This window comes from Leuciscus leuciscus (assembly GCF_965113295.1).
Source record: "Leuciscus leuciscus genome assembly, chromosome: 16".
Lineage (NCBI taxonomy): Eukaryota > Metazoa > Chordata > Actinopteri > Cypriniformes > Leuciscidae > Leuciscus > Leuciscus leuciscus.
The window spans coordinates 35,732,894-35,758,254 of record NC_138740.1 but is presented as its reverse complement, the minus strand read 5'-3'; the positions used below and the strand labels follow the sequence as shown (position 1 = coordinate 35,758,254).

The 25,361-nt window shown below is 40.0% G+C and overlaps 1 protein-coding gene across 1 annotated transcript in view; it reads right to left on the bottom strand.

Annotated features, from left to right (window-relative positions):
- The window catches only part of ctif (CBP80/20-dependent translation initiation factor), a 71,947-nt gene extending 47,481 nt beyond the window's left edge, over positions 1 to 24,466 (bottom strand). Inside the window, 3 exon segments of the mRNA XM_082141642.1 lie at positions 2,519 to 2,590; positions 5,298 to 5,506; positions 24,312 to 24,466. Coding sequence (XP_081997768.1) covers positions 2,519 to 2,590; positions 5,298 to 5,477 — 252 coding nt within the window. The 5' untranslated portion in view covers positions 5,478 to 5,506; positions 24,312 to 24,466.
- Positions 24,467 to 25,361: the final 895 nt, after the last annotated feature.

The window sequence follows — 25,361 nt, the reverse complement described above, 5'->3', positions numbered from 1 at the left end:
TCAGCTCTTAAAAAGGTTTTATTCTGCTTTTTCACGTTTAACTTTCTTCAGTGTGCAATGTTGCCGTTTGAGCATGAAAAAGCTCTGCAAAGTTACAAAGAGTTCTTCTCTATATCAGTGTCAGTGTTTCTGAACTCCCTGAAACGAACAAACCCGTCACAATATTCCTCATTTAAATAATTAATACGCAGAATAAAGAGGCGGGGCCGGGTCGAGTTAGTTAGTAGTGTGTTGAAACTCATGTTATGGTAAGGGGCGGGACATTTCCCAAACACGCTCGAAGTGCTTGACCAATCACAACACACTGCTCCAGCCGACCAATCAGAGCACAGTGTGCTTTTCAGAAGGAGGGGCTTCATAGAGACAGGAACTAAACAGAGCATTACTGACAGACTGGGACGAGAGGAGCTGCAACAATGGAGAATATGGGAAAAATAATGATGCATGAAAACTAATAAAGTCCAGAAACAAAACTAAGACTTTGAAAAAGGGCATAATAGCACTGATCTATATAATGACACATAATATCATTCTATATAGATCAGTGCATAATAGGTCCTTTTTAAGGCTCATTCACACCAAGGATGATAACAAAAAAGATATAGTTTTAAAAATCATATATAGCAGATACATATAGCATATAATAGCAGAGTCCACACCACAGCTATAACCATAATGGCACAGGGGAAAGATATCGTCGGAATCACTTTCAGAACAATTCTTTCCCAACTAATGAACTATAAAAACACTGACAGCCAATTAGAATCCATCCTGCTTTATTTCTGATCTGTCTCATTTAAAGAGACAACATGCTTATAATAAACAGTGCAATGATGTGTCGTTCCAAAATGGCACACTTCATGTGCACTTATGGCGCTTTTCCATTACCAGTACCAGCTCGACTCGACTCGACTCGGCTCGGCTCGGCTCGCTTTTCGCTCCGTTTTCCATTGCAGATAGTACCTCCACAATAGTACCTGTTCGTCATAGCGACGCCGCAGGAAACTGCCGTGACTTAATCTTTTACGCGAGACGCGCGAGACACACACGCTACCCACACACACAGGACAATGGAGGAAATCGAGTGTATGCTGTTTTTGGATGTTTTTGTTTTTGTTTTTGCTGTTTTTTTATTCAGGATACTCCGTCTGGCGCGTGCAATGATGACGCAGTGAATAGTGACGATTCTCTCTGACCAATCAGCAGTCTGCTGTGTTTTCACGTCACATTTTAGTATCGCCTCAGCTCGCCTCAGCTCGCTCAGAACCTCGCCGGAGGTGGTACGAAAAAAAGTACCTGGAAGCAGGTACAGGTACAACTTTTACACAGTGGAAAACCAAACAGAGCCGAGTCGAGTCGAGTCGAGCCGAGCCGAGGCGAGCTGGTACTGTGTAGTGGAAAAGCGCCATTACAGTCCTGTGGACTTACAATGGCCACTGTGTGTGTGTGTGTGTGTGTGTGTGTGTGTCCACGACCATAGGGTGTCGCATTTGCCATTTTAGGTTTCAGAAGGGTCAAAGTGGCATTATTTCACAAAAGCATGGACCAGGAGGAAGATCGCGAGGGCTTAGGGATCCATTTGGGACAAGGCCATAGTTAATGTTCTTGGCGTGAAGAGGCCTTTCCTCAACAAAATTCTCAAACTATCACCAGTACTCGGGATGAAAGAGAAAATGACTAGAAACTGACTCGCATGCTACAGAACAGAGACCCTGAGAGGACATGATGATGAAATGGGAGGTAAATTACATAATATATTTGCTTTTGCATTCGCTTGCAAAAGGTTTGCATTCTCTCAAAAAATATTTGCGTGCAAAACAAAAGTTTAACAATCAAATGCAAAGCTTTTGTGAAACAATGTAAAACAACTTTTCTTACTATATAGCTCCCCTTATGGCAACAAGAATGCAATGCAATTGTTCCACATTGCAGTCTGACACATTTCTGAATAATATGAAGCAGGTAATCAAGGAAACGTCCAGTATGAGCTAAACTCAGCAGGACACCCCTGGTCTCCCACAAACAGCACACCATCCAGGCACCCGTGACATACTACTTACAACTTACTATGATCTGGAACGCTCTAACACTGTCACACACTATTCAGGACAGAAAGTAAGCACTGGTTTGATGTTTCTGATGTTTTATTTGTCCATTCATTAATATCCATAAAGTAATGAATGCAACATTTCTGATGATAAACACATATTTTGATGAAAACCTAGAGATACATTTTCAAACATTTCCCTAAACAGCTCACTAAATTATGTATTTCTCAGACAAATTTGATGTGTGATTAATTTGCAATTAATTTGATTAATTAATCTGCTATTTAGATAAAAAATTGGAATAGTTTGACAGCCCTAGTTTCTACACATCTTCAACAGATACACTGTGTCTGCACAGCTTCACCAATTCTAATAAGAGCAGTTTACTTCTGACGAGCAGTTTGTGTTGGGTGTGGACAGGGTGTTACAGAATACTTATGGATCAGACGCACACACACACGAAAACTCACTGGTTTGGACGAGCCCCTGTCCCGTGAGGACGACCAGCTCCCATCAATCTTATCACTGCAGTTTTCTGTCCACTGAGAGAGAGAGACATATACAGAGAAAGACAGAGAGAGAGTGATTGTTTATATTGTCACAAATAAGTAAACTATATATATATGGGACAGGGTCTGTTGTACCCGTGAGGTGTGGGACGGGTCTGTTGTACCCGTGAGGTGCGGGACGGGGTCTGTTGTACCCGTGAAGTGCGGGACGGGGTCTGTTGTACCCGTGAGGTGTGGGACGGGGCCTGTTTACCAGTGAGGTGCGGGACGGGGTCTGTTGTACCCGTGAGATGCGGGACGGGGTCTGTTGTACCCGTGAGGTGTGGGACTGGGTCTGTTGTACCCGTGAGGTGTGGGACTGGATCTGTTGTACCTGTGAGGTGTGGGACTGGGTCTGTTGTACCTGTGAGGTGTGGGACTGGGTCTGTTGTACCTGTGAGGTGTGGGACTGGGTCTGTTGTACCCGTGAGGTGCGGGACGGGGTCTGTTATACCCGTGAGGTGCAGGACGGGGTCTGTAGTACCCGTGAGGTGCGGGACGGGGTCTGTTGTACCCGTGAGGTGCGGGACGGGGTCTGTTGTACCCGTGAGGTGTGGGACGGGGCCTGTTTACCAGTGAGGTGCGGGACGGGGTCTGTTGTACCCGTGAGATGCGGGACGGGGTCTGTTGTACCCATGAGGTGTGGGACTGGGTCTGTTGTACCCGTGAGGTGTGGGACTGGGTCTGTTGTACCTGTGAGGTGTGGGACTGGGTCTGTTGTACCTGTGAGGTGTGGGACTGGGTCTGTTGTACCTGTGAGGTGTGGGACTGGGTCTGTTGTACCCGTGAGGTGCGGGACGGGGTCTGTTATACCCGTGAGGTGTGTGACTGGATCTGTTGTACCTGTGAGGTGTGGGACTGGATCTGTTATACCCGTGAGGTGTGGGACTGGATCTGTTATACCCGTGAGGTGTGGGACTGGATCTGTTATACCCGTGAGGTGTGGGACTGGGTCTGTAGTACCCGTGAGGTGCGGGACGGGGTCTGTTGTACCCGTGAGGTGCGGGACGGGGTCTGTTGTACCCGTGAGGTGTGGGACGGGGCCTGTTTACCAGTGAGGTGCGGGACGGGGTCTGTTGTACCCGTGAGATGCGGGACGGGGTCTGTTGTACCCGTGAGGTGTGGGACTGGGTCTGTTGTACCCGTGAGGTGTGGGACTGGGTCTGTTGTACCTGTGAGGTGTGGGACTGGGTCTGTTGTACCTGTGAGGTGTGGGACTGGGTCTGTTGTACCCGTGAGGTGCGGGACAGGGTCTGTTATACCCGTGAGGTGTGTGACTGGATCTGTTGTACCTGTGAGGTGTGGGACTGGATCTGTTATACCCGTGAGGTGTGGGACTGGATCTGTTATACCCGTGAGGTGTGGGACTGGATCTGTTATACCCGTGAGGTGTGGGACTGGGTCTGTAGTACCCGTGAGGTGCGGGACGGGGTCTGTTGTACCCGTGAGGTGCGGGACGGGGTCTGTTGTACCCGTGAGGTGTGGGACGGGGCCTGTTTACCAGTGAGGTGCGGGACGGGGTCTGTTGTACCCGTGAGATGCGGGACGGGGTCTGTTGTACCCGTGAGGTGTGGGACTGGGTCTGTTGTACCCGTGAGGTGTGGGACTGGGTCTGTTGTACCTGTGAGGTGTGGGACTGGGTCTGTTGTACCTGTGAGGTGTGGGACTGGGTCTGTTGTACCTGTGAGGTGTGGGACTGGGTCTGTTGTACCCGTGAGGTGCGGGACGGGGTCTGTTATACCCGTGAGGTGTGTGACTGGATCTGTTGTACCTGTGAGGTGTGGGACTGGATCTGTTATACCCGTGAGGTGTGGGACTGGGTCTGTTGTACCCGTGAGGTGTGGGACTGGGTCTGTTGTACCAGTGAGGTGTGGGACGGGGTCTGTTGTACCCGTGAGGTGTGTGACTGGATCTGTTGTACCCGTGAGGTGTGTGACTGGATCTGTTGTACCTGTGAGGTGTGTGACTGGATCTGTTGTACCTGTGAGGTGTGTGACTGGGTCTGTTGTACCCGTGAGGTGTGTGACTGGATCTGTTGTACCTGTGAGGTGTGGGACTGGGTCTGTTGTACCCGTGAGGTGTGTGACTGGATCTGTTGTACCCGTGAGGTGTGTGACTGGATCTGTTGTACCCGTGAGGTGTGTGACTGGATCTGTTGTACCTGTGAGGTGTGGGACTGGGTCTGTTGTACCCGTGAGGTGTGTGACTGGGTCTGTTGTACCCGTGAGGTGTGTGACTGGATCTGTTGTACCTGTGAGGTGTGGGACTGGGTCTGTTGTACCCGTGAGGTGTGTGACTGGGTCTGTTGTACCTGTGAGGTGTGTGACTGGATCTGTTGTACCCGTGAGGTGTGTGACTGGATCTGTTGTACCCGTGAGGTGTGTGACTGGATCTGTTGTACCTGTGAGGTGTGTGACTGGGTCTGTTGTACCCGTGAGGTGTGTGACTGGATCTGTTGTACCTGTGAGGTGTGGGACTGGGTCTGTTGTACCCGTGAGGTGTGGGACTGGGTCTGTTGTACCAGTGAGGTGTGGGACTGGGTCTGTTGTACCCGTGAGGTGCGGGACGGGGTCTGTTGTACCCGTGAGGTGTGGGACGGGGTCTGTTGTACCCGTGAGGTGCGGGACTGGGTCTGTTGTACCCGTGAGGTGTGGGACGGGGTCTGTTGTACCCGTGAGGTGTGGGACTGGATCTGTTGTACCTGTGAGGTGTGGGACTGGATCTTGTCCACATCCTGCTCTGTTTCGGTCTTGTCGCTCAGGAGTCCCTGCACCTGGTACTCCAGCACATAGCTGTCGATGAAGCGCTCCAGCTCCTCGATCTCCTGCGAGCGAGTGCTTCCCGCCTCTGACGACGCTGATGCTACCGATGAGCTCTCCATGGCAACCAGCCCACAGTGGGGAGGGGGAGCTGTGGGCGGGGCAAACACAAAAAGGAAATTGTTAGTAATCTGAATAATAATGTGAATTGACATATCAAATGGAAAATATACATTTTGAATAATATACATGTTAATTCGCAACATTTATTATATAAAGTTAAGCAACATTAAGCAAAACATTGACATTTTATTTTTATGACATTAAAGTGTGTGACAGCTGTTAATGTTATGTTAAGCATTTTAAAAATGTAATAATATTTTTTTATGAAAAATTGAAAATCATTCTGAAGTGATCAAAACTTTTGAACACAAGATAATCACAACTTCCCAACATGTCCAGCAGCCTCAGAGAATAAACATATTGCTTGTTGACAGGCAGGACTGTGAGATGTCATTGGCTGCTCATGCTTCAGTGCAGATCAGTGACATCGACCCCCGACTGAGACTCACTCAGACTGTGACGCCGCAGCTCAGCCGCAGTTCAGCCACATCACCAGTCTAAAGCCTGTTTTATGCTTCTGCGTCGAATCGACGGCGTACCCCCGCGGACCCCTCTGCGTCGACGCGAACCTCGACGCGACCCCTCCGCCGTAGCTTGACGTGCACCTCCAAAAAATTGTAACTACGCGTCGCGGTGACGCAGACCGCAGGGGCTGTGATTGGTCAGATTATACATCATTGTGACACTGAAGACAGGAGAAATGATTCTGAAAATTCAGTTTTGATCACAGGAATAAATTACACTTTACTGTATAGTCACATAGAAAACAGCTGTTTTAAATTGTAATAATATTTCACAATTATACTGTTTTTGCTTTGTATTTTTAATCAAATAAACACAGCCTTGGTGAGCAGAAGAGACTTCTTTTAAAAACATTAAAAATCTTACCGATCTAAAACTTTTGACCGGTAGTGTATATGTATATATTTATATATATTCTTTTCTTTTTTTTGTTGTTGCTAGAAATAAACTTCAATCAATCAAATCAATGTTTGTTTTGAAAAAAAGTTTGTTGTTTATTTACAATACAATGTTCACGGGTACATCATGGATATCAAGTAATTAACCAAGTTAACATGTTTCCCGTCGAGGCTTCCAACGCAGTTTGGGAAGTTCCAAAGTCGCCAGAAATCTGAAGCAATAGCTTCCCACTGGCTGGTTGAAGGGCAGGGCAAAAATTCGGGCTGCAGCGCAGTCCACAGCGCTTTGCAGACCTCCGATACTATGCGGGACACCGTGGTCGCACCCATTTTGTAGCCCAACCCGGTGATCTGTTGGTTTGCACCCGAAGATAAAATCTTTAAAGTCACTGCCAGTCTCTGAGCGAGGTCAATAGGCATACTGTGTGTAGTCTGATGCTGTATTAACGGCTTTAAACGATGAACAAGATCGTCAAATCGACCTTTCGACATCCGAAAATACTTAAAGTGCATTTCTTCGTCCAAGTCCCTCAGCGGTCGAACAACCGTAACAAATTCGCCAATCCTTCCCCTGTCTTCGTGCACTGGTCGTACAGACCACCTTCGCTGACGTCTTCTTTTTCTTCTACGATTAAACATTTGCAATAAAATCATTTGTTGTTCAACGTTGATTAGCTCCAGCTGCAACAACACTCTCTCTCTTTCGCTCGCCATTGTCGGAAATGAAAAAGCGGAACCGGCGCATGGAACCAAAACAAACTAGGAAAGAGATTCGCGAACCACACCACCCCCCTAGCGTTCTGGCGGTGAAATGCACCGCGATGCAACGCAACCCGACGCAGAACCATAAAACGGTCACGACGCCGTTGGAGTGACGGCGTAGCTACGCCGTGGAGTTGACGCAGAAGCATAATGAGGGCTTAACTCAACAAGTCCTGTCTGCTTCTGCTTTACCAGTCCATCTGTCTGTCTCTCCTCTCATCTTTCACCCTCAATCTGTTTCTGCTCTCACTTTCTTTACTCTTATACTATTATATTATTGTTATAAAGTACTATATACAGTCAAAAAGATTGGGTAAGTTCGATTTTTTACTTTTAGAAAGAAATTAATACTTTTATTAATAAAGTATTAGACAGTAAAGACACAATGTTACAAAAATGTATAAAGACAATGTCAAAAATTATTTATATTTAAAATAAATGCTGTTCTTTAGAACTTTCTATCATGTGGGGGGAAAAAGTATCAGCTTCGACAAAAATATGAAGCTGCACAACTGTTTTCGACATTGATAATAATCAGAAATGTTTGTTGAGCATCAAATCATCATATTATTATGATTTCTGAAGGATCATGTGACGCTGAAGACTGCAGTAATGATGCTGAAAATTCAGCTTTGATCACAGGAATATATTAATTTAACATATATTTCACATAGAAAACATTTTAAATTATAATAATATTTCACAATATTACAGTTTTTATGGTGTTTTTCGCTCAAATAAATGCAGCCATATAACCTAGGTTATACTTAGGTTATATACCAATGTAATAGGTTATATACACACGCTAAATATAAAAATGATACTAAATAAAAAATTCTCTCTCTCTCTCTCTCTCTATATATATATGTGTGTGTATATATGTAGTAAATTATATTTAATTTTAATCAAAAGGCAAACATTTTAGCAAAAAAACATACTTTAAAAAAAATATGTTTGCCTTTATTATGATAGGACAGTATAGAGTGGAAAGGAAAGGTCCACGAGCTGTGACTCGACCTCAGGTTGCCTGAAGCGCGGCGGCGCTACATGTCGGTGCTGCCCACGAGGCCATCGGCACCGCCAGCAAAACACACACTGAAGAAAAATTAACGTTTCCGCATTTAATTGTTCTCGCATAATTCAAATGAAAAAGTAACATTTCTCTTTCACAGCTTTAAAAATAAACGGATGAAATCAGTGGAGAGACTGGATGTTCTGGTTAAAATAACTTAATATTAGCAAAGTGAAATATAATTTTTTACTTTGATAAGTAATAAGGCAAAAGTATTCAGTTTCATTAGTGCTCAGGTAAAGTACAAATTCACCCCCAAAAAAGGCTCAATTACAGTTCCAAGCAACTAAAGTAACAAAAGTACAATTACTCAAGTGCTCCTCCACTGGGATTTGCATGACCATCGCTCTGGGTCGGTGAGATGACGGGCCCTGCTTACGGCCAGGTGAGAGAGAGAGTGAGTGAGAGAGAGAGAGAGAGAGAGAGAGAGAGAGAGAGAGAGAGGCTTTAATCTGGTCTTAAGTCACTACTTGAATATTGGCCAAGCAAAGAGGATTTACAACTGGAGCAGCACCATCTTACACTACACATTCAGAATAACACACACTCGAGATCTGCTCATATTTAAGATGATTTACTCGGTTTAAGCAACTGTTCTTTGTACCACCCGTGATCTGTCAATTGATCCTTTGTTTAAAAATTCATCATGATGCCAAACATAGAGCACTAAAGCAACCAGAGATCTGACACTCAAATAAATCTTGATATTAATCAGCCTAATTCAATCTACAATATTTGAATCTATATTTTAATCAGAAAGTCTAATTATTTCCAAACAGTAGCAAGCTAGATAAGAAATGTTTAAAGCAAGAAAAAAATCTAGTTAAAATAATGAGGCATTTCTCACTCCATATTCACTGCATATATATATATATATATTAAAAATTATATCAGCAATATATTGGTCTAAAATAATTATCAGTTGACCACTAGAAACCACAAAGAAAATAGCAAAAAAATTACAAATTAATCTGATTATACAAAATAAATGGTACAAATTATTTCTCGCACATAAATCAAACTCAAAATGAAACATACGGTTAAATTCCTCCAATGAAACACTGAATTTTAATTGTAAGACTGATGCAGTACAATGCACTGATGCATTTTACACTCCCACCAGAAAATCTGTTATCCTTATCCATGCACAATACATAATGATAGTGAAAGCAACAGTGCTGGGGTTTCTCTCTTTATTCTCTGTATTATAGAGCACAGTTGATATATTAGCATTTGGCTGATCTAGCAGATTTCAGAGTGCCAAACCAGTGGGTCAGAATCAGATCATTTGTTTCTATGTTCATAATGATCAGAACTCTACCATAAAAAACACACAGTTCTAACACACATACACTACAGGTAAATTTTTTTGTGGTCTATCAGTTTTTCATAAGATATGTATACTTTTATTTATCAAAGATGCATTAAAATTGCCACGTCAAATATATGTTGTCCTTTTGAACTTTCTTTTCAAAGAATCCTGAAAAAAAAAAATTTCCACAAAAATATTCTGCATAACTGTTTTCAACAGTGATAATCAGAAATATTTCTTGAGCATCAAATCATCGTATTAGAATGATTTCTGAAGGATCATGTGACACTGAAGACTGGAGTAATGATGCTGAAAATTTAGCTTTGATCACAGGAATAAATTACAGTTTACAATATACTCAAAAAGCAAACAGTTATTTTGAATTTTAATGATATTTTACAATATTACTGTTTTTTAAATTTGTTATTAAATAAATGCAGCTTTGGTGAGCACAAGAGGCTTCTTTCAAAAGTACCATGCTTATAGGATACTTTTTGTTACTGTTCCACAAATATTCCACATCAGACACTTTAGAGAATGTAGTGTGTGTGCGCGTGTGTGTGTGTGCGTGTGTGCAAACACTCAAGAGAGACACTGACAGACGATCATAGTAAAGTCAGTAGAGATCATGGATCTCGAATCCTGACTCGCCTCATTAAAGCTGTCCATCTGAATCTACTGACAATGAAAGTTCTCACGCTTCTAATCCTGTTGATCTGATGTGGTGACCTCCAATTCTTTCTGTTTTCTCCTCCTCCGTCTTCAGCTCAAGTGTGTGTATCAAGTCTTACTGTCATATTAGACTGAACAGCTGATGTCAAAGCAGGCGGCCAATCACACACACACACACACTAATTTATTTTTGTTTTACTGAGTTGACATATTTCCTAATGAAACGGGAAGTTTTGCGTCGCCCTTTACGGAAAAAGTACTACTTGCTGGTCTGTGGTTTTGGGGGAGGGACACTCTCAGTCTCCCTCCCCCAAAACCACAGTCTCCCCAAATGCAGAGAGCATTTGATTGGACAAAAATCTGTATAGTGCAGGATGAGTCATCAATATTTTTGCTCAATTTTCCTAAAAGAAAAAACTAAAAACTAAATCTGCACACACAAAAAAAGCACATCAGCTACATTCCCAGGGAATGCATGAACAGATATATTGTCTGATGCAACGCAAGTTGCTTTAGATAAAGCCAAATGCACAAATGTAGATGTAAATGCATAGATGACCTGAAACTTCACAGACAGCTTAAATCCACTAAAGTCCAATTCTGATGTCATGGGGTCTGTAAACATCAGTTATTACTATTAGCATTTACTAAGATCCTTATACAGGTCAGGTGACAAGAAAAATACATCAAATATCCATAAATCACTGGTGCAAACTACAACCAAGTCATAAAATCAAAACTGACAGTTCTTGTTTTTTTATGGAATATCGCAGTATTTATTATAAATGATTTATCAGTGCACATTCTTTTTTAAATTCATGTGCCTTGTAATCTTGAATCAAAATAACTTCCCCAGTTCCCCTCCCTCTCTTCTATTCTCTGATGATGTGTTTACTGGCGCGAGGGCTGGACAACCTGTCAATCACATTAAATCCACCAATAGCAAACCACAACCATCAATTCCCTATAGACAAAAATCAAGCCACGCCCACATTTGTTCTTGTTCCAGAAGCGTTTCACTCTGATGAATGTCCGTTTCATGCCGACTTTAAACCATACAGTTTTCAAACTTTTTATCCAGAGTAAATGTCTTTAAAATAAATAATAATAACAATAACAATAATAATTGATAATAATAATAAAAAAATCATACAAATGCACAACGGGATGAGATGAAAATATCAATGTCATTAGGCTCGAAATCAGAAAATATTTGAGATATGTTGGAAATAACACAAAAAAAGAGGCTTTAATCTAATGAGCTGAATATACTGGCAGGAAGTCTAAAAAATCAGTTTAGCCAGAAATAAGATTAATTCTGCTCTCATTAGAGCTCTTCCATTAGCTGCTCACATAATGGTGCTCGTCACAATGAATATGTCTCATTTCACGCAGAATTTCATCCCTCTGGATAACATCATGTCAAGTGTAAATGAGCAAACGTCTCTGACAGGACAGTCACAGCCTCGGGCGCTCACACACTCTGTGTGCTAATGGACGGCCGGCACACTCACTGCAACACTTAATCCTGCCGCTGGAACACACTCCATAATCACAATACAGGACAATTCTGGAACACACTCCAAAACTACAAAATTAACCGAAAGAAATCATCAAATAGAATTTGCAACATTTCCAAATTAAACAACTTTTTGTGAGAGACACTGTATGACAAGACTTAGGCTAATTTGATTGAATTGTGGATCCAATTAGGCAGAAATTGTATTATTTAACATCATTTTCCTCTTGATTGCATCATCAGAAAAGTTGTTTGAGAGGCAGAAAGAGTTAATACCAATATAAAACCATTTTTCTAGAATGCTACATTTTTTTGTGCATGTTATTTACTGACATTCTTAATTACTACACTGCATAAAATGATTTTTCGAAGTTGTAAATAAAGATTATTGGAGTACATTTTACAAGAAAATACGGTAACACTTTATTTTACAGTGTCCTTGTTACATATGTTATATGTACTTACTATAGTAATAACAGTAAATAATGCATAATTACATGCAACTAACCCTCAACCAAATCCTAATCCTACCCTAACCCTATAGTAAGTACATGTAGTAGCTTACTATTACTCAGTACTTAAATATATAATTACACTGTAACAATGACACCTTAAAATAGTGAAAAAGAAAATACAGTAAAATTTTTCAATAGATAATGTTAGTTTGTAAGTTAAACTCAATACATGGGTTGCAGTACTTATCTTTCTTAACGTTAGTTAATAGAAATACAACTGTTCATTGTTAGTTCATGTTTTTAAATAATTTTAACAGATTCAACTTTTGATTTTAATAACACATTAGTAAATCAAAAAAAAAAAAATAACACTGGTCTAGAAGCAATCTAATTACTAAGATTAATCAAGCTTTAGAAGTATTTTTAATGTTAACAAATGGAACCTTATGGTAAAGCGACAACAAAAATACTATTTCAGTTTTTCTACTTCAATATTTCACATTTAATTAAATGTGTTACTTGCCATTTCTTTGTAATTAGTTGTGAAATGTGAAAAATTGCTTGAGTAAAACCTTTTTTTGTTTTTTGTTTTTGTTTCAGTTTAGGGCAACCAGGAAATAGGAATGCTTACTAGTGACCAGCCTCTGCACTATCTAGTGATATGCAGCATTACAGTTGCTTGACGTGTGAATGGCGTGTGAATGTGAAAAAAAAACAAAATCACATACCTGAAATTATTGTAATAACTAAATGTCATGTTGTTTTATAACTTCTATCTGCATACACATCACACATGAAGCACAAACAATGACAACCGCACAGCTAGACTAACAGAATAAGGAACAGAAACACAACAGTGCAATACATGTGTGTGTGTGTTCAGCTGTTCTTTGTGTGTCTAATTCCCACTAAAATAGTTCCTTCTTCCAGCACTGCAGTAAAATCTGTCTGTCTGTCTGTCTGTCTGTCTGTCAGCTTCAGGGTGATAACTTGATTTGATGTTTGACAGATAAACCGCAGCATGAAGCGTTAACACAAGCCACAGAACTGAAGACTCTCTCAGTTATAAATGCACATGATGATGAGAGGCGAAATGAAGGACAGGTGATTGTGATTAATTGACATGACTAAACCATAGTGGACGTTATCGAGTGAACTCATTCAAACCCACAATGCACTGCAATAAAGGGTGCACAACTGATGCACGCTAAATGGCTATAGAATACCCATAATGCACTGTGACTATCACGCCAAATGAATTCCCGCGTCTGATAAGAAGATAAGATCATCATTCATCTCTGGTCCAACGTGGCTCCAGCGTAATATCATGCAGGTATAAATTAGTTTATAATGGATTATTAAATTATTTCATTAAGGTTTATACCAGTGGGGATTTCGTTAAAGGGATACTTCAGGATTTAGCATTAAGCTTTGTATTAGTAGAAAACCTGTAGTATTTTCAAATTACCCTGCCTCCCTCCCTCATATCCCCCTGAGACGAGGGATTTATGTATTTTTTGTCTGGAAAAAATCCTCCGATGAGGCAAAAATCGTCATTTTGCGTCATCTGAGGATTTTTTGGCCAGAGGCTAAAGACTACAGCCAGTAGGAGGAGCTGTCCCGCATGTTCTCAACCCGCCCATAGAGGGTGGATCTCACTCACAGAATGTACACACAGTGTCAGCCATCTTTCTTTGGAAGCTAAGCTAGCAGGCTCTTGTTCTGTGGAGAAAGCTGAGTAGTAGGGGTTACCATACTCTTTTTCCCTGACATGTCCGGTCGTCGAGATCGTCCAAAATCTCCGGGATTCGGCTTTTGGTTTCTGCAGTCGCCATTCATTATTTACATGCACACCTTTTGTTTCAATCTAACTGAATTCATTCCGATCGGTGAATCTGAATGTAGTGTTTCCATGAACGCTAAACAAGTGATCGGTTGATGTGCGTTCTAAGAAAATTCCCGCTCCTCCGTGAGAGATACGAGATCAGTGCGTCTCAGTAATCACGCCACCGGCTTCACGCCGTTCTCCCGCGGCCGTCAGCCTCGTCCTGCTCGCCGTTCTCCCGCGGCCCTCAGCCTCGTCCTGCTCACCACAGTAAACATAATGAATGGCGACTGTAGAGCGCAAAAGCCGAATCCCGGACATTTTGGGCGATCTCGAAATCCCGGGCAGACTCGTCACTGAGACTCACTAGTAGCTTAGCTTTGTTTAACTGCGCTCTCTTACTGGTAGGCGTGGCTTGGGAGTGGCCTCCTAGGGCAGCGAAGCAAGTGCATTCTGGGAGTTGTTGTCTTTCATCCACATAAGCCAAAAATACATTTTCTGGCTTTTCTCAGTCTAGAAAGCTCCAAATTCAAAAATAATTTCACATTTCTTCTACATAAATGACCCATTTTAAATACACATTCATCTTTCCAGAGGTGAAGTATCCCTTTAAGACTGAAAGGGAAGCTCGGCTTCCCCTATAATGTCAAAAAATTAATGGTCAAATGTACCCACATTTCCTCCGTCGAGTTTAATATCTTTTTTTTTTTTAGATCGTTTGTTCATTCATTCATTCATTAATGCCTCAGCTTTACAAACTGTTCTCATTAGTGTCAACAATTGGAGCTACATCCGCAGCCGCCACTGTATGAACAACATACATGCTAGTTTCCATGGCAGAGTTCAAGATAAATCTTTTTATTATGGCTGGATCTGACAGTGTTCTCAGTTTCAAATGATTATTAAACAAATTACAAACTATGCAAAAGCCACAGCCCTTCCAGCTCACTCAGTGTCTGAATTCACTCACTCGTTTTCATTCACTCCATCAAGGGGACTATATTAGTGGAGTAATGTAGGGAAGGGTAGGGGGAGATTTTGAACACAGCCATGGAATCTAACAAGATTATAATGGAGACAAGGGAACCAGGAACTAAACCTCATGAACTGAACACAGGCACTTCAAGACAAAACAACATCAAAATAAGAGTCCTTGAAAACAGAGACATGGGGAATCATGACAATAATAGTCTGAAATATTATTACCATTTAAAACAGCTGTTTTCTATGTTAAACTAATTTATTCTTGTGATCAAAGCTGAATTTTCAGCATCATTACTCCAGTCTTCAGTGTCACATGATCCTTCAGAAATCATTCTAATATGATGATTTGCTGCTCAAGAAACATTTATTATTATTAATGTTGAAAAAAGTTGTTCTGCTTCATATTTTTGTGGAAACCATGATATATTTTTAAGGATTCTTTCTTGATAAGTTCCAAAGAACAGCATTTATTTGAAATAGAAATCTTTTGCATTATATAAATGTCATTACGGTCACTTTTTATAAATTTGATCTGTCCTTGTTGAATAAAAGTATTAATTTATTTTAAAAGAAAAGCAGAGAAAGAGATGGTGACAGTGATGGTGTAGTGTGTGTGCGCGCTCTTTGTTGTCTGGTGCAGTAGAGTGTGTAAAATCCTCCACGTGTGTTACACTCGCTCACAACAGCTGTTTGAACAAAGAGCTCACAGACACGCCCCACACACACACACACACACACACACACACACACACACACACACACACACACACACACACACCATCATGATGGATCACTGACTGACTATTTACTTTCCTAACATGTTCCATCAGTGCATGTCATTCCAGAGAGAATCATGTTTGTTGTTTTCATGATCATTCACCAAAGATTTCTCTGAAACGACTTGTCAGATTTCTCTTAAACGATAACATCCAATTTTTCACAATCCAATTAAAGCCCAATAAATAACAATAATATTCACTTTCACCTTAAACATATTGCATTACAGAGCATTATGCCGTTTCATGTTGTCTGTAAAGTGTGAGAATACACACATCTAGGGCTTCTTCAATTATAACTGTGGTTTATGATTAAAAGGTCAAACACACACACAGTCAAGTGATCAAACATGTGGACGTGTCTACACACACACACAAACACACACACTGACGGGAAGTTCAAAGTCTCCAGTACACTTTGCCCTGCTGCAGTAAAGAAATATCAGACTGTAATAACTGAGCGAACACTCTCTCAGACTTCATCATAGTCCCGGATCGACACACACATGTAAATGTGCTCAAGAGACACAAGAGAAAGAGCATCCCTTCACAAACTAGATTATATATATATATACACTAGGGCTGTGAAAAGATTAATCGCGATTAATCGCATCCAAAATGAAAGTTTGTGTTTACATAATATATGTGTGTGTACTGTGTATAATTATTTTGTATATATAAATACACACACATGCATATATTTAAGAAAAAAATGTTTTTTGTATATAAAAAAATTATATTTATAATATAAATTATATATATACAGTATATGTATGCAAATATTTCTTAAATATATACATGCATGTGTGTGTATTTATATATACACAAGATAATTATACACAGTACACACACATATACTATGTAAACACAAACTTTCATTTTGGATGCGATTAATCTTTTGACAGCCCTTATATATATATATATATATATATATATATATATATATATATATATATATATATATATATTTATTTATTTATTTATTTATTTATTTATTTATATTATATATAACTTTATATACAGATAGCAGTCTAACCTCAATCATTAATAGTATTTCACCTGTCTGTCTTTGTCATCATATTATACTGATTTCTGAAGGATCATGTGACATTGAAGACTGGAGTAATGATGCTGAAAATTCAGCTTTGATCACAGGAATAAATTACATTTTAATTTCTGAAGTACATTAATACAGTACATTTTTGATATTCTTCTGCTCAGTCTTGGTGAGCAGAAGAGACTATTACTGAAAAAGAAAAAAAAAACAGACTATTAAAGAAAAAATATTACCGACGTCAAACTTTTGAAGAGCAGTGTAATTGCTAAAAGTAATCGGATTACAAAATGCCATGTTTCACATAATGTTGATTGTGTATAACTTTGTATTAGTTAGTATGCTGCCTTAGAAGACAGCTGGAGCTCACTCAATAGTCACAGTGAATGTGGACACACATGTGCACATTATTCTCTTTGGCTTCAATGTCAATCTGACGTCACATTAGCATTTCTGCTACATGCTAACCTGCTCAAGCCTCCTCTGGTCACCTGATGTCTGACACCGAGGTGCTGTTGTTTGTTAAATATCATCACATTCCTGACCTTCACTGTGATGGATATCAGGATCCACTGCATACAGTGATGAAACCTGGAGCCCTTAAACCAAACAACAATCAATCTCATCAGCAAAGTCAACACAATCTTATTCTGTTTGAAAACCAAGTTAACTCTCACAAACACTAGAGGAATGTGTGAAGCGTGCGAGTTTCTCTAGATCTGAGCTGACGATATTTAACAGAAAGACAAAGCATTCAGCATTTGTAACCAAGATACTATATTATTTTGAACAAGGAAATATGATTATCACAATAAACGTTTTTAGACTTGATTAGTTTTAGTGAAGGTGAAACTACTGTACACTGCAGTTCAAAAGCTTGGGGTCAGTAAGATTTTTTTTTTTTTAAGCAATTTAATTTATTCAGCAAAGATGCATTAAATTGATTCAAAAGTGACAGTAGACATTTATAACGTTACAAAAGATTTCTATTTCGAATAAATATTTGTAAAAAAGAATCGCTGTGTCCACAAAAATATAAAGCAGTGCAAAGGTACATTATAAAATATATTCAAACTTATATAAATTTTATATATATATATATATATATACACACACACACTCACCTAAAGGATTATTAGGAACACCTGTTCAATTTCTCATTAATGCAATTATCTAATCAACCAATCACATGGCAGTTGCTTCAATGCATTTAGGGGTGTGGTCCTGGCCAAGACAATCTCCTGAACTCCAAACTGAATGTCAGAATGGGAAAGAAAGGTGATTTAAGCAATTTTGAGCGTGGCATGGTTGTTGGTGCCAGACGGGCCGGTCTGAGTATTTCACAATCTGCTCAGTTACTGGGATTTTCACGCACAACCATTTCTAGGGTTTACAAAGAATGGTGTGAAAAGGGAAAAACATCCAGTATGCGGCAGTCCTGTGGGCGAAAATGCCTTGTTGATGCTAGAGGTCAGAGGAGAATGGGCCGACTGATTCAAGCTGATAGAAGAGCAACTTTGACTGAAATAACCACTCGTTACAACCGAGGTATGCAGCAAAGCATTTGTGAAGCCACAACACGCACAACCTTGAGGCGGATGGGCTACAACAGCAGAAGACCCCACCGGGTACCACTCATCTCCACTACAAATAGGAAAAAGAGGCTACAATTTGCACGAGCTCACCAAAATTGGACAGTTGAAGACTGGAAAAATGTTGCCTGGTCTGATGAGTCTCGATTTCTGTTGAGACATTCAGATGGTAGAGTCAAAATTTGGCGTAAACAGAATGAGAACATGGATCCATCATGCCTTGTTACCACTGTGCAGGCTGGTGGTGGTGGTGTAATGGTGTGGGGGATGTTTTCTTGGCACACTTTAGGCCCGTTAGTGCCAATTGGGCATCGTTTAAATGCCACGGCCTACCTGAGCATTGTTTCTGACCATGTCCATCCCTTTATGACCACCATGTACCCATCCTCTGATGGCTACTTCCAGCAGGATAATGCACCATGTCACAAAGCTCGAATCATTCCAAATTGGTTTCTTGAACATGACAATGAGTTCACTGTACTAAAATGGCCCCCACAGTCACCAGATCTCAACCCAATAGAGCATCTTTGGGATGTGGTGGAACGGGAGCTTCGTGCCCTGGATGTGCATCCCACAAATCTCCATCAACTGCAAGATGCTATCCTATCAATATGGGCCAACATTTCTAAAGAATGCTTTCAGCACCTTGTTGAATCAATGCCACGTAGAATTAAGGCAGTTCTGAAGGGGAAAGGGGGTCAAACACAGTATTAGTATGGTGTTCCTAATAATCCTTTAGGTGAGTGTATATATATATATATATAGACATAGACATGGACATGCACACAGTTGTAAATTATTCGAAATTATTCAACCCCCATTGCAAATCAGGTTTATTGGCTAAATTAAAGACTTTCAGCCGTTTGCAATGAACAAATCAAACAAAAGTAATTGAAATAGCTCAACACAACAAATGTTTCAAGTGGTTTCCCCAAATTCAACTTTTAATGACTTCTGCTGTCTCAAAATTATTCAACCCCTGAACAGAATCCCTCACAACACCACAAATCTGCACCACTACTGTCACCAAACAAAACACAGCAATAAGTAATGCTTGTTTTCAGACAGGTTCACTTCTTAAAGTTGTCTCTACACACACATTAAGGTTGGATATGAGGAAGTATTTTAACATCACACACTTCAGCTTTAAACAGTTCACTTTAATCTAAAGATTGAACCCAAACTCATCAACTAGCAACTGATCAGCATTTTCCTAACAGAGGTTTTAAACTGCTCGTCTCGCAGGTCCGGGGTCGTTCTAAGACTGAGTGTGTGTTCCAGATCTCCTGACATCACAAAGGCTAGAGGTGTGATCGACAGCCACGATGATGTCAGCTGGATGTCAAGACGACACCTTTCAGTCACATCAGCACCAGGATGTCAATCAGCAGGCCCTGTGTGTGTGTGTGTGTGTGTGTGTGACTGTCTGTCTGTGTCTCTGTGTGTGTGTGTGTGTGTGTGTGTCTGTCTTTGTGTGTGTGTGTGTGTGTGTGTCTGTCTTTGTGTGTGTGTGTGTGTGTGTGTCTGTCTTTGTGTGTGTGTGTGTGTGTGTGTGTGTGTGTGTGTCTGTGTCTCTGTGTGTGTGTGTGTGTGTGTGTGTGTGAGAGAGAGTGTCTCTCTCTGTGTGTGTGTGTGTCTCTCTCTCTCTCTGTGTGTGTGTGTGTGTGTGTGTGTGTGTGTGTGTGTGTCTCTCTCTCTCTCTGTGTGTGTGTCTCTCTCTCTCTCTCTCTCTCTCTCTGTGTGTGTGTGTGTGTGTGTGTCTCTCTCTCTCTCTGTGTGTGTGTCTCTCTCTCTCTCTCTGTGTGTGTGTGTGTCTCTCTCTCTCTCTGTGTGTGTGTGTGTCTCTCTCTCTCTCTGTGTGTGTGTGTCTCTCTCTCTCTCTGTGTGTGTGTGTGTGTTCTCATTCAATTATTATCATAAAACACATACGGATCAATTATGTCTGATCAATGGCCTGATTTACTGTTCAAAAGCTGTACACACAGATATGCTGTTTAAAGTCTGCACATCTGGCTTACATAAACAGGTTTTCGGTGATGTGTACGGATGCAAAGTTAATCAGAATAAAACCAAAATATGTCTCAGTGCAATTATCAAATGACAAAGACTGCAATATAAATAAATAAAAAAAGATATGCACTGTGTGATTCAGAGTGAAGTGTGGAACTGTGTTCATTTACACACGATCCAGTGTTTTCAGTGTCTCGGGTCACAGTAAGTGCTGATCCACATGAACTTCATCTCTGCATCCGCTCTGCGCTTGAGTCGCTAATAACCTGCATTTGGGAACGTGACACTCACCAAACATCTTCCCATACTTGTAATAAGAAGTGCTTATGTCAACCAGAGGTGGAGAGTAACTAATTACAAATATATTCGTTATAGTACTTTTTGAGTATGATTAAATTGTGGTATTTTTAGGTTTCGGAAAGGTAAGAATGGAGGCTTAGGAAGCCCCGGGAAAGGGATTTAATGGTGGAAATAATAGTGGTGTACAACTGAAGCTCACCAGAGAAACAATAGATCCATTGTTCGGTTCTAGAACAAAACCTCAGCTAGAACAATACCAAACTTTCACTCAAAACACAACAAATAATCACTGTATTCTTATTCCACAACATGTTATCGCCTTTAAATTCAAAACAACCCAAGAAGAAATCAACACACCAGGTTAATATTTTACACCCACAACCAATCATGATTTATTCACACTTCACAGATCGGATTTAATGTCTATGCTCATATCTACACATCAGTGTTTCTGAGGCCTTACTGAATGCCACTGTATCTCACATCTTGATACAAATCTTCATAAATTGGCCAACACTAGCTGATTAATTGGCCTAGCTGATATAATCATAGTACCAAACTAACTTGTTAAACTTCTGTTGAACTCAACTCATCATTGAGGCTCCAAACAAAAGCTTTTTAACACAGATAAATGCAAAGCTCTCTGTCCTGTACAACCTACAACGTAATCCACAACAATGCAACGTCCAATGCATTCATTTCTGCTCTCAAGGTTACAGCGTTCAGCAGCACATGATTGTGTTACACGTTTCCAGGATGCAAGAGTATTAATACTACAAATGCATGTAGTCATATGCATATCCAATGAAGCATAAACAATACAATATACAGTTAGATTAATGCACACTTGCACAGCAGTTTAGTTTGTCTTTTAACAATTATCAATCAAGTTAATTTGCTAAATCTTTCCTTGTCGCAGGACGTACATAATAACACCCTTTCTATCAATATGAAGCTCCGATTTAAAATGGACTTGAAATGAAAAAAGCACAATAATATGAGAATATGCTGAACATGCAAGACATGAAACGACCAGTCTATTAACTACAGGACCACAAAACTCAATTTACAGACAACAGCACACATACAGCACTCGAATACTGATCCCACACACACACACACCAATGTCTCTACCTCTCTCACACACTCATGATGTGATCTGAATCCCAATGGTATGTGATGAGATCCGGGTGTTCTGATTGGCTGAAGAAGCAGGAAGTGAGCACATTCCACACACATTCCAACTCACACAGCACCACAAACGACCAATGAGAAGCACGGACAGTGTCAGGCTGAACCAATCAGAATCTTAGTTCATGATGAGCGCAGCAGGGATTGGATAATCAATAATGGGCGGCTGAAAACAGCCCTATCAGCACTGTTCTGCGAGACAAACAAAGCCCTTTTTGTCAAGGAATAGGTTTATACAACAAGATGAAATGTTGTCTATTCTGATGTTAGTGTGCACTGTGCACTATACATAATCCCCCATCATGACTTCTTATCATCTGTCAACACTTTTTAGAGTCAAACAATAGCAAACCTAAATATTGATGAACTTAAAATGTCTCTCAATGTCTGAGTAATCTGTAATGTAAATAAAGGTTTAGAGACAAATGCTCGGAAAGTAAAATGTTAACAATCCAGAGAAATTAATGACAATTCAGAGCATGATGAGGCATGAAACATGAGCCAGAGAAACAACCATAATAGATTATTATACCAAGTCACAACATTTACCACGTTTCAGCAAAAATAACATGTGTTTCTTCCAATAAATATACAGCTCATTTTATTGTATTCATCTTACAGATTGTTTTTTTGGATCATTCAAGATCCCTCATCAGATCTGACAGTCCAGCCATCATGCAGAATTTCATCATCATCATCATCTGAAAACACACACACACACACACACACCCCTCTCCAAACCTGCCTTACTTTTGTAAACACACACAGAACAGAATGTGATCACACACTGAATCCACTGAGCCACGAGTCAGACTGCAGCTTCTCACGTCTATACAGTCAAATGTCACTCTTATACTTTAAATTAATGACTTGTTTAACAGTTTTAACGAAGAGTACTACAGTATGATGCTGTCAGACTGACATGTGCCTGTATAGACATGTCTCTCTCTCTCTACACACACATCCATATACTGAGAAATTCACAGTGATTTGGACGACTGCACATAACCCTTCAAATGTTTCCCCCTATATGTTTAACACTGACTGCATTTCAGCTAATATATATATATATATATATATATATATATATATATATGTATATATGTATATATGTATATATATATATATATATATATATATATACACAGTACATGCATGTATATATATATATATATATATATATATATATACATGCATGTACTGTGTATATATATATATATATATATATATATATATATATATATATATATACATACACAGTACATGCATGTATATATATATATATATATATATATATATATATATATACACACACCCCTAATATTATAAAGCATATTCAGAACAATAATCATGACTAGTCTTCATATGCTGAATCAGACAGAATCTAGGATCTGATAAATCACTATAGCCAATGATTATTATCAGTCATACTTATGTTCAGACCAGCGCCCAACAACAACAGCATTGACACACAGGTAAAGTAACTTATTTGTAGTTATTTTATTAGTATAAAATATTCTTTACATAACATTAATTAATTTTCAAGTGAGAAACTCCATTTATAATATTTTGATTGATTCATATTTTAATCAAGCTTAGTTAGGCAGTCCAAAAAAAACAACCATTTCATAGATCCAGATCACAAAACAACTTAGCAAAAATGCAATGGCAAATAATAATAAAATGTTTAAAATGCATATTAAGGTTCATTTGTTGCAATACTGAATCAGTTGCAAAATAGATAGGTGTATATATCGTGTAAATGCAGGCCAGCTGCGTGTCACTGAGGATGACGATGGAAGATCGGGCTTCTTTAACTGCACACACTGCGTGTGTTTGTGGCCTTGCCCGCGTCTGATGTAACCACCGGGGATCGATACGATATGACACCGGTAATACTGTCCTGAACCGGCCAGCAGGAATACAACAATCTCATGATCATGCCGATATAAAGACCGCCCATAACACCAACAGATCAGTTAATCACTCAACACGAACACATCTGACAGTGTATTCCCCAACGAACATAACATGTGTGCCTTAATGGATTTAAATTAGCCCCCTATTATGACGTGAGGCTTGCAAAAGAGCCGCAATAAAAACAATAACACACACACACTGAACAAAAGAATCAGAGTCGTCAACAGGTTCAGTCAGACTGTCATCAGCCCGTGATCAAAGCACCGCTGCCGCCAGATCAAACAGATGCAGTTTATCAACAAGACGATTCAAAGTTGCGGATCACAAAGAGTGGGAAGTGTTACAATGTATCAGAGACGTTCCATCCGGTCGCGCGCTGTTACTACACTCTGCGCCACAGTAAACACAGTAAAACACCCCGAACCGGCGAGACCTTCACATCTGCGCCCAAACACACGCAAACACTCACCCGAGGTCTGCGGTCGGGGTCCTCCGCGGTTAAACCCGCCCGGGCATGAGTGCTTCCCGTGGACAGAGAGGTGTCCTGGAAGAAGGAGAGATTAGCCTGCGTCCCTCTCTCTCTCACACACGCACGCACACACACGCTCGCGCTCGCAGGGATGAGAATGCAGGAATGTGACGTTTAGTCCGGTTTGCTGACAGGACACGCGCACGTGGCAACCGGGGATTGTGGGAATTTGAGTTCAAGGAGAATAGTTATTATGGATGAATGGTTAATGGTCTCTCGTTGAATGGTTGCGATATTCTATATTCTATTGTAGATTATCTTATTGTTATATTGTAATATTGTAGTTTTTATTTTAGTAACATTATAGTTTTTATTTTATTTGTATTGAAGCTCTTAAAATATTGTTCGTAAAAAGGTCATGCCAATAAAGAACAGTACTTAATAAAATAAAACAAATCAAATGCATCTATAAATAAACACCTGTTAATGATAGGCTCCCTAATATAAAAAGAAAACAGTTTGTTATCGCCCTTTTAAGTACAAAAAAACCCATGCATTGCTGTTTTATGATCAAACAGGCAGTCTAACTAAATGAAAATGTGTGGTGTCACTGTATTCTTTCGCTTACTAAAAAGTAATATATTGTTTTGATATATACCATAGTACTGAAATGCATTTACCATTGTACTAACATGATAATCTAAGGCATTTCCAAGAATACCACAGTTTTACCATGGTCAATTATCCAAAAAATCATGAGAGTACTATAGTACTTTCACATTTTTATAAGTAATTTGTCAGTCTCCAGGGTATCACTACCTGATACCATCACTAAACCAGTGTAATAACACAAAATTAAGGCATTTGTCATAGCCTACATAAAGCACACTCAATGGTTTTAAATCGCATATAAAAGGTCATCAAATCAGACAATCATTAATATTTTTCTTTGTTTTCTGATGCCCTCTAGTGGTCATAAATCTCTTCTGTCGTCCTCAGCTCTCTCACTGTCGCCCTCTTGTGCACGATCAGGAAAATACATGGTTTTGT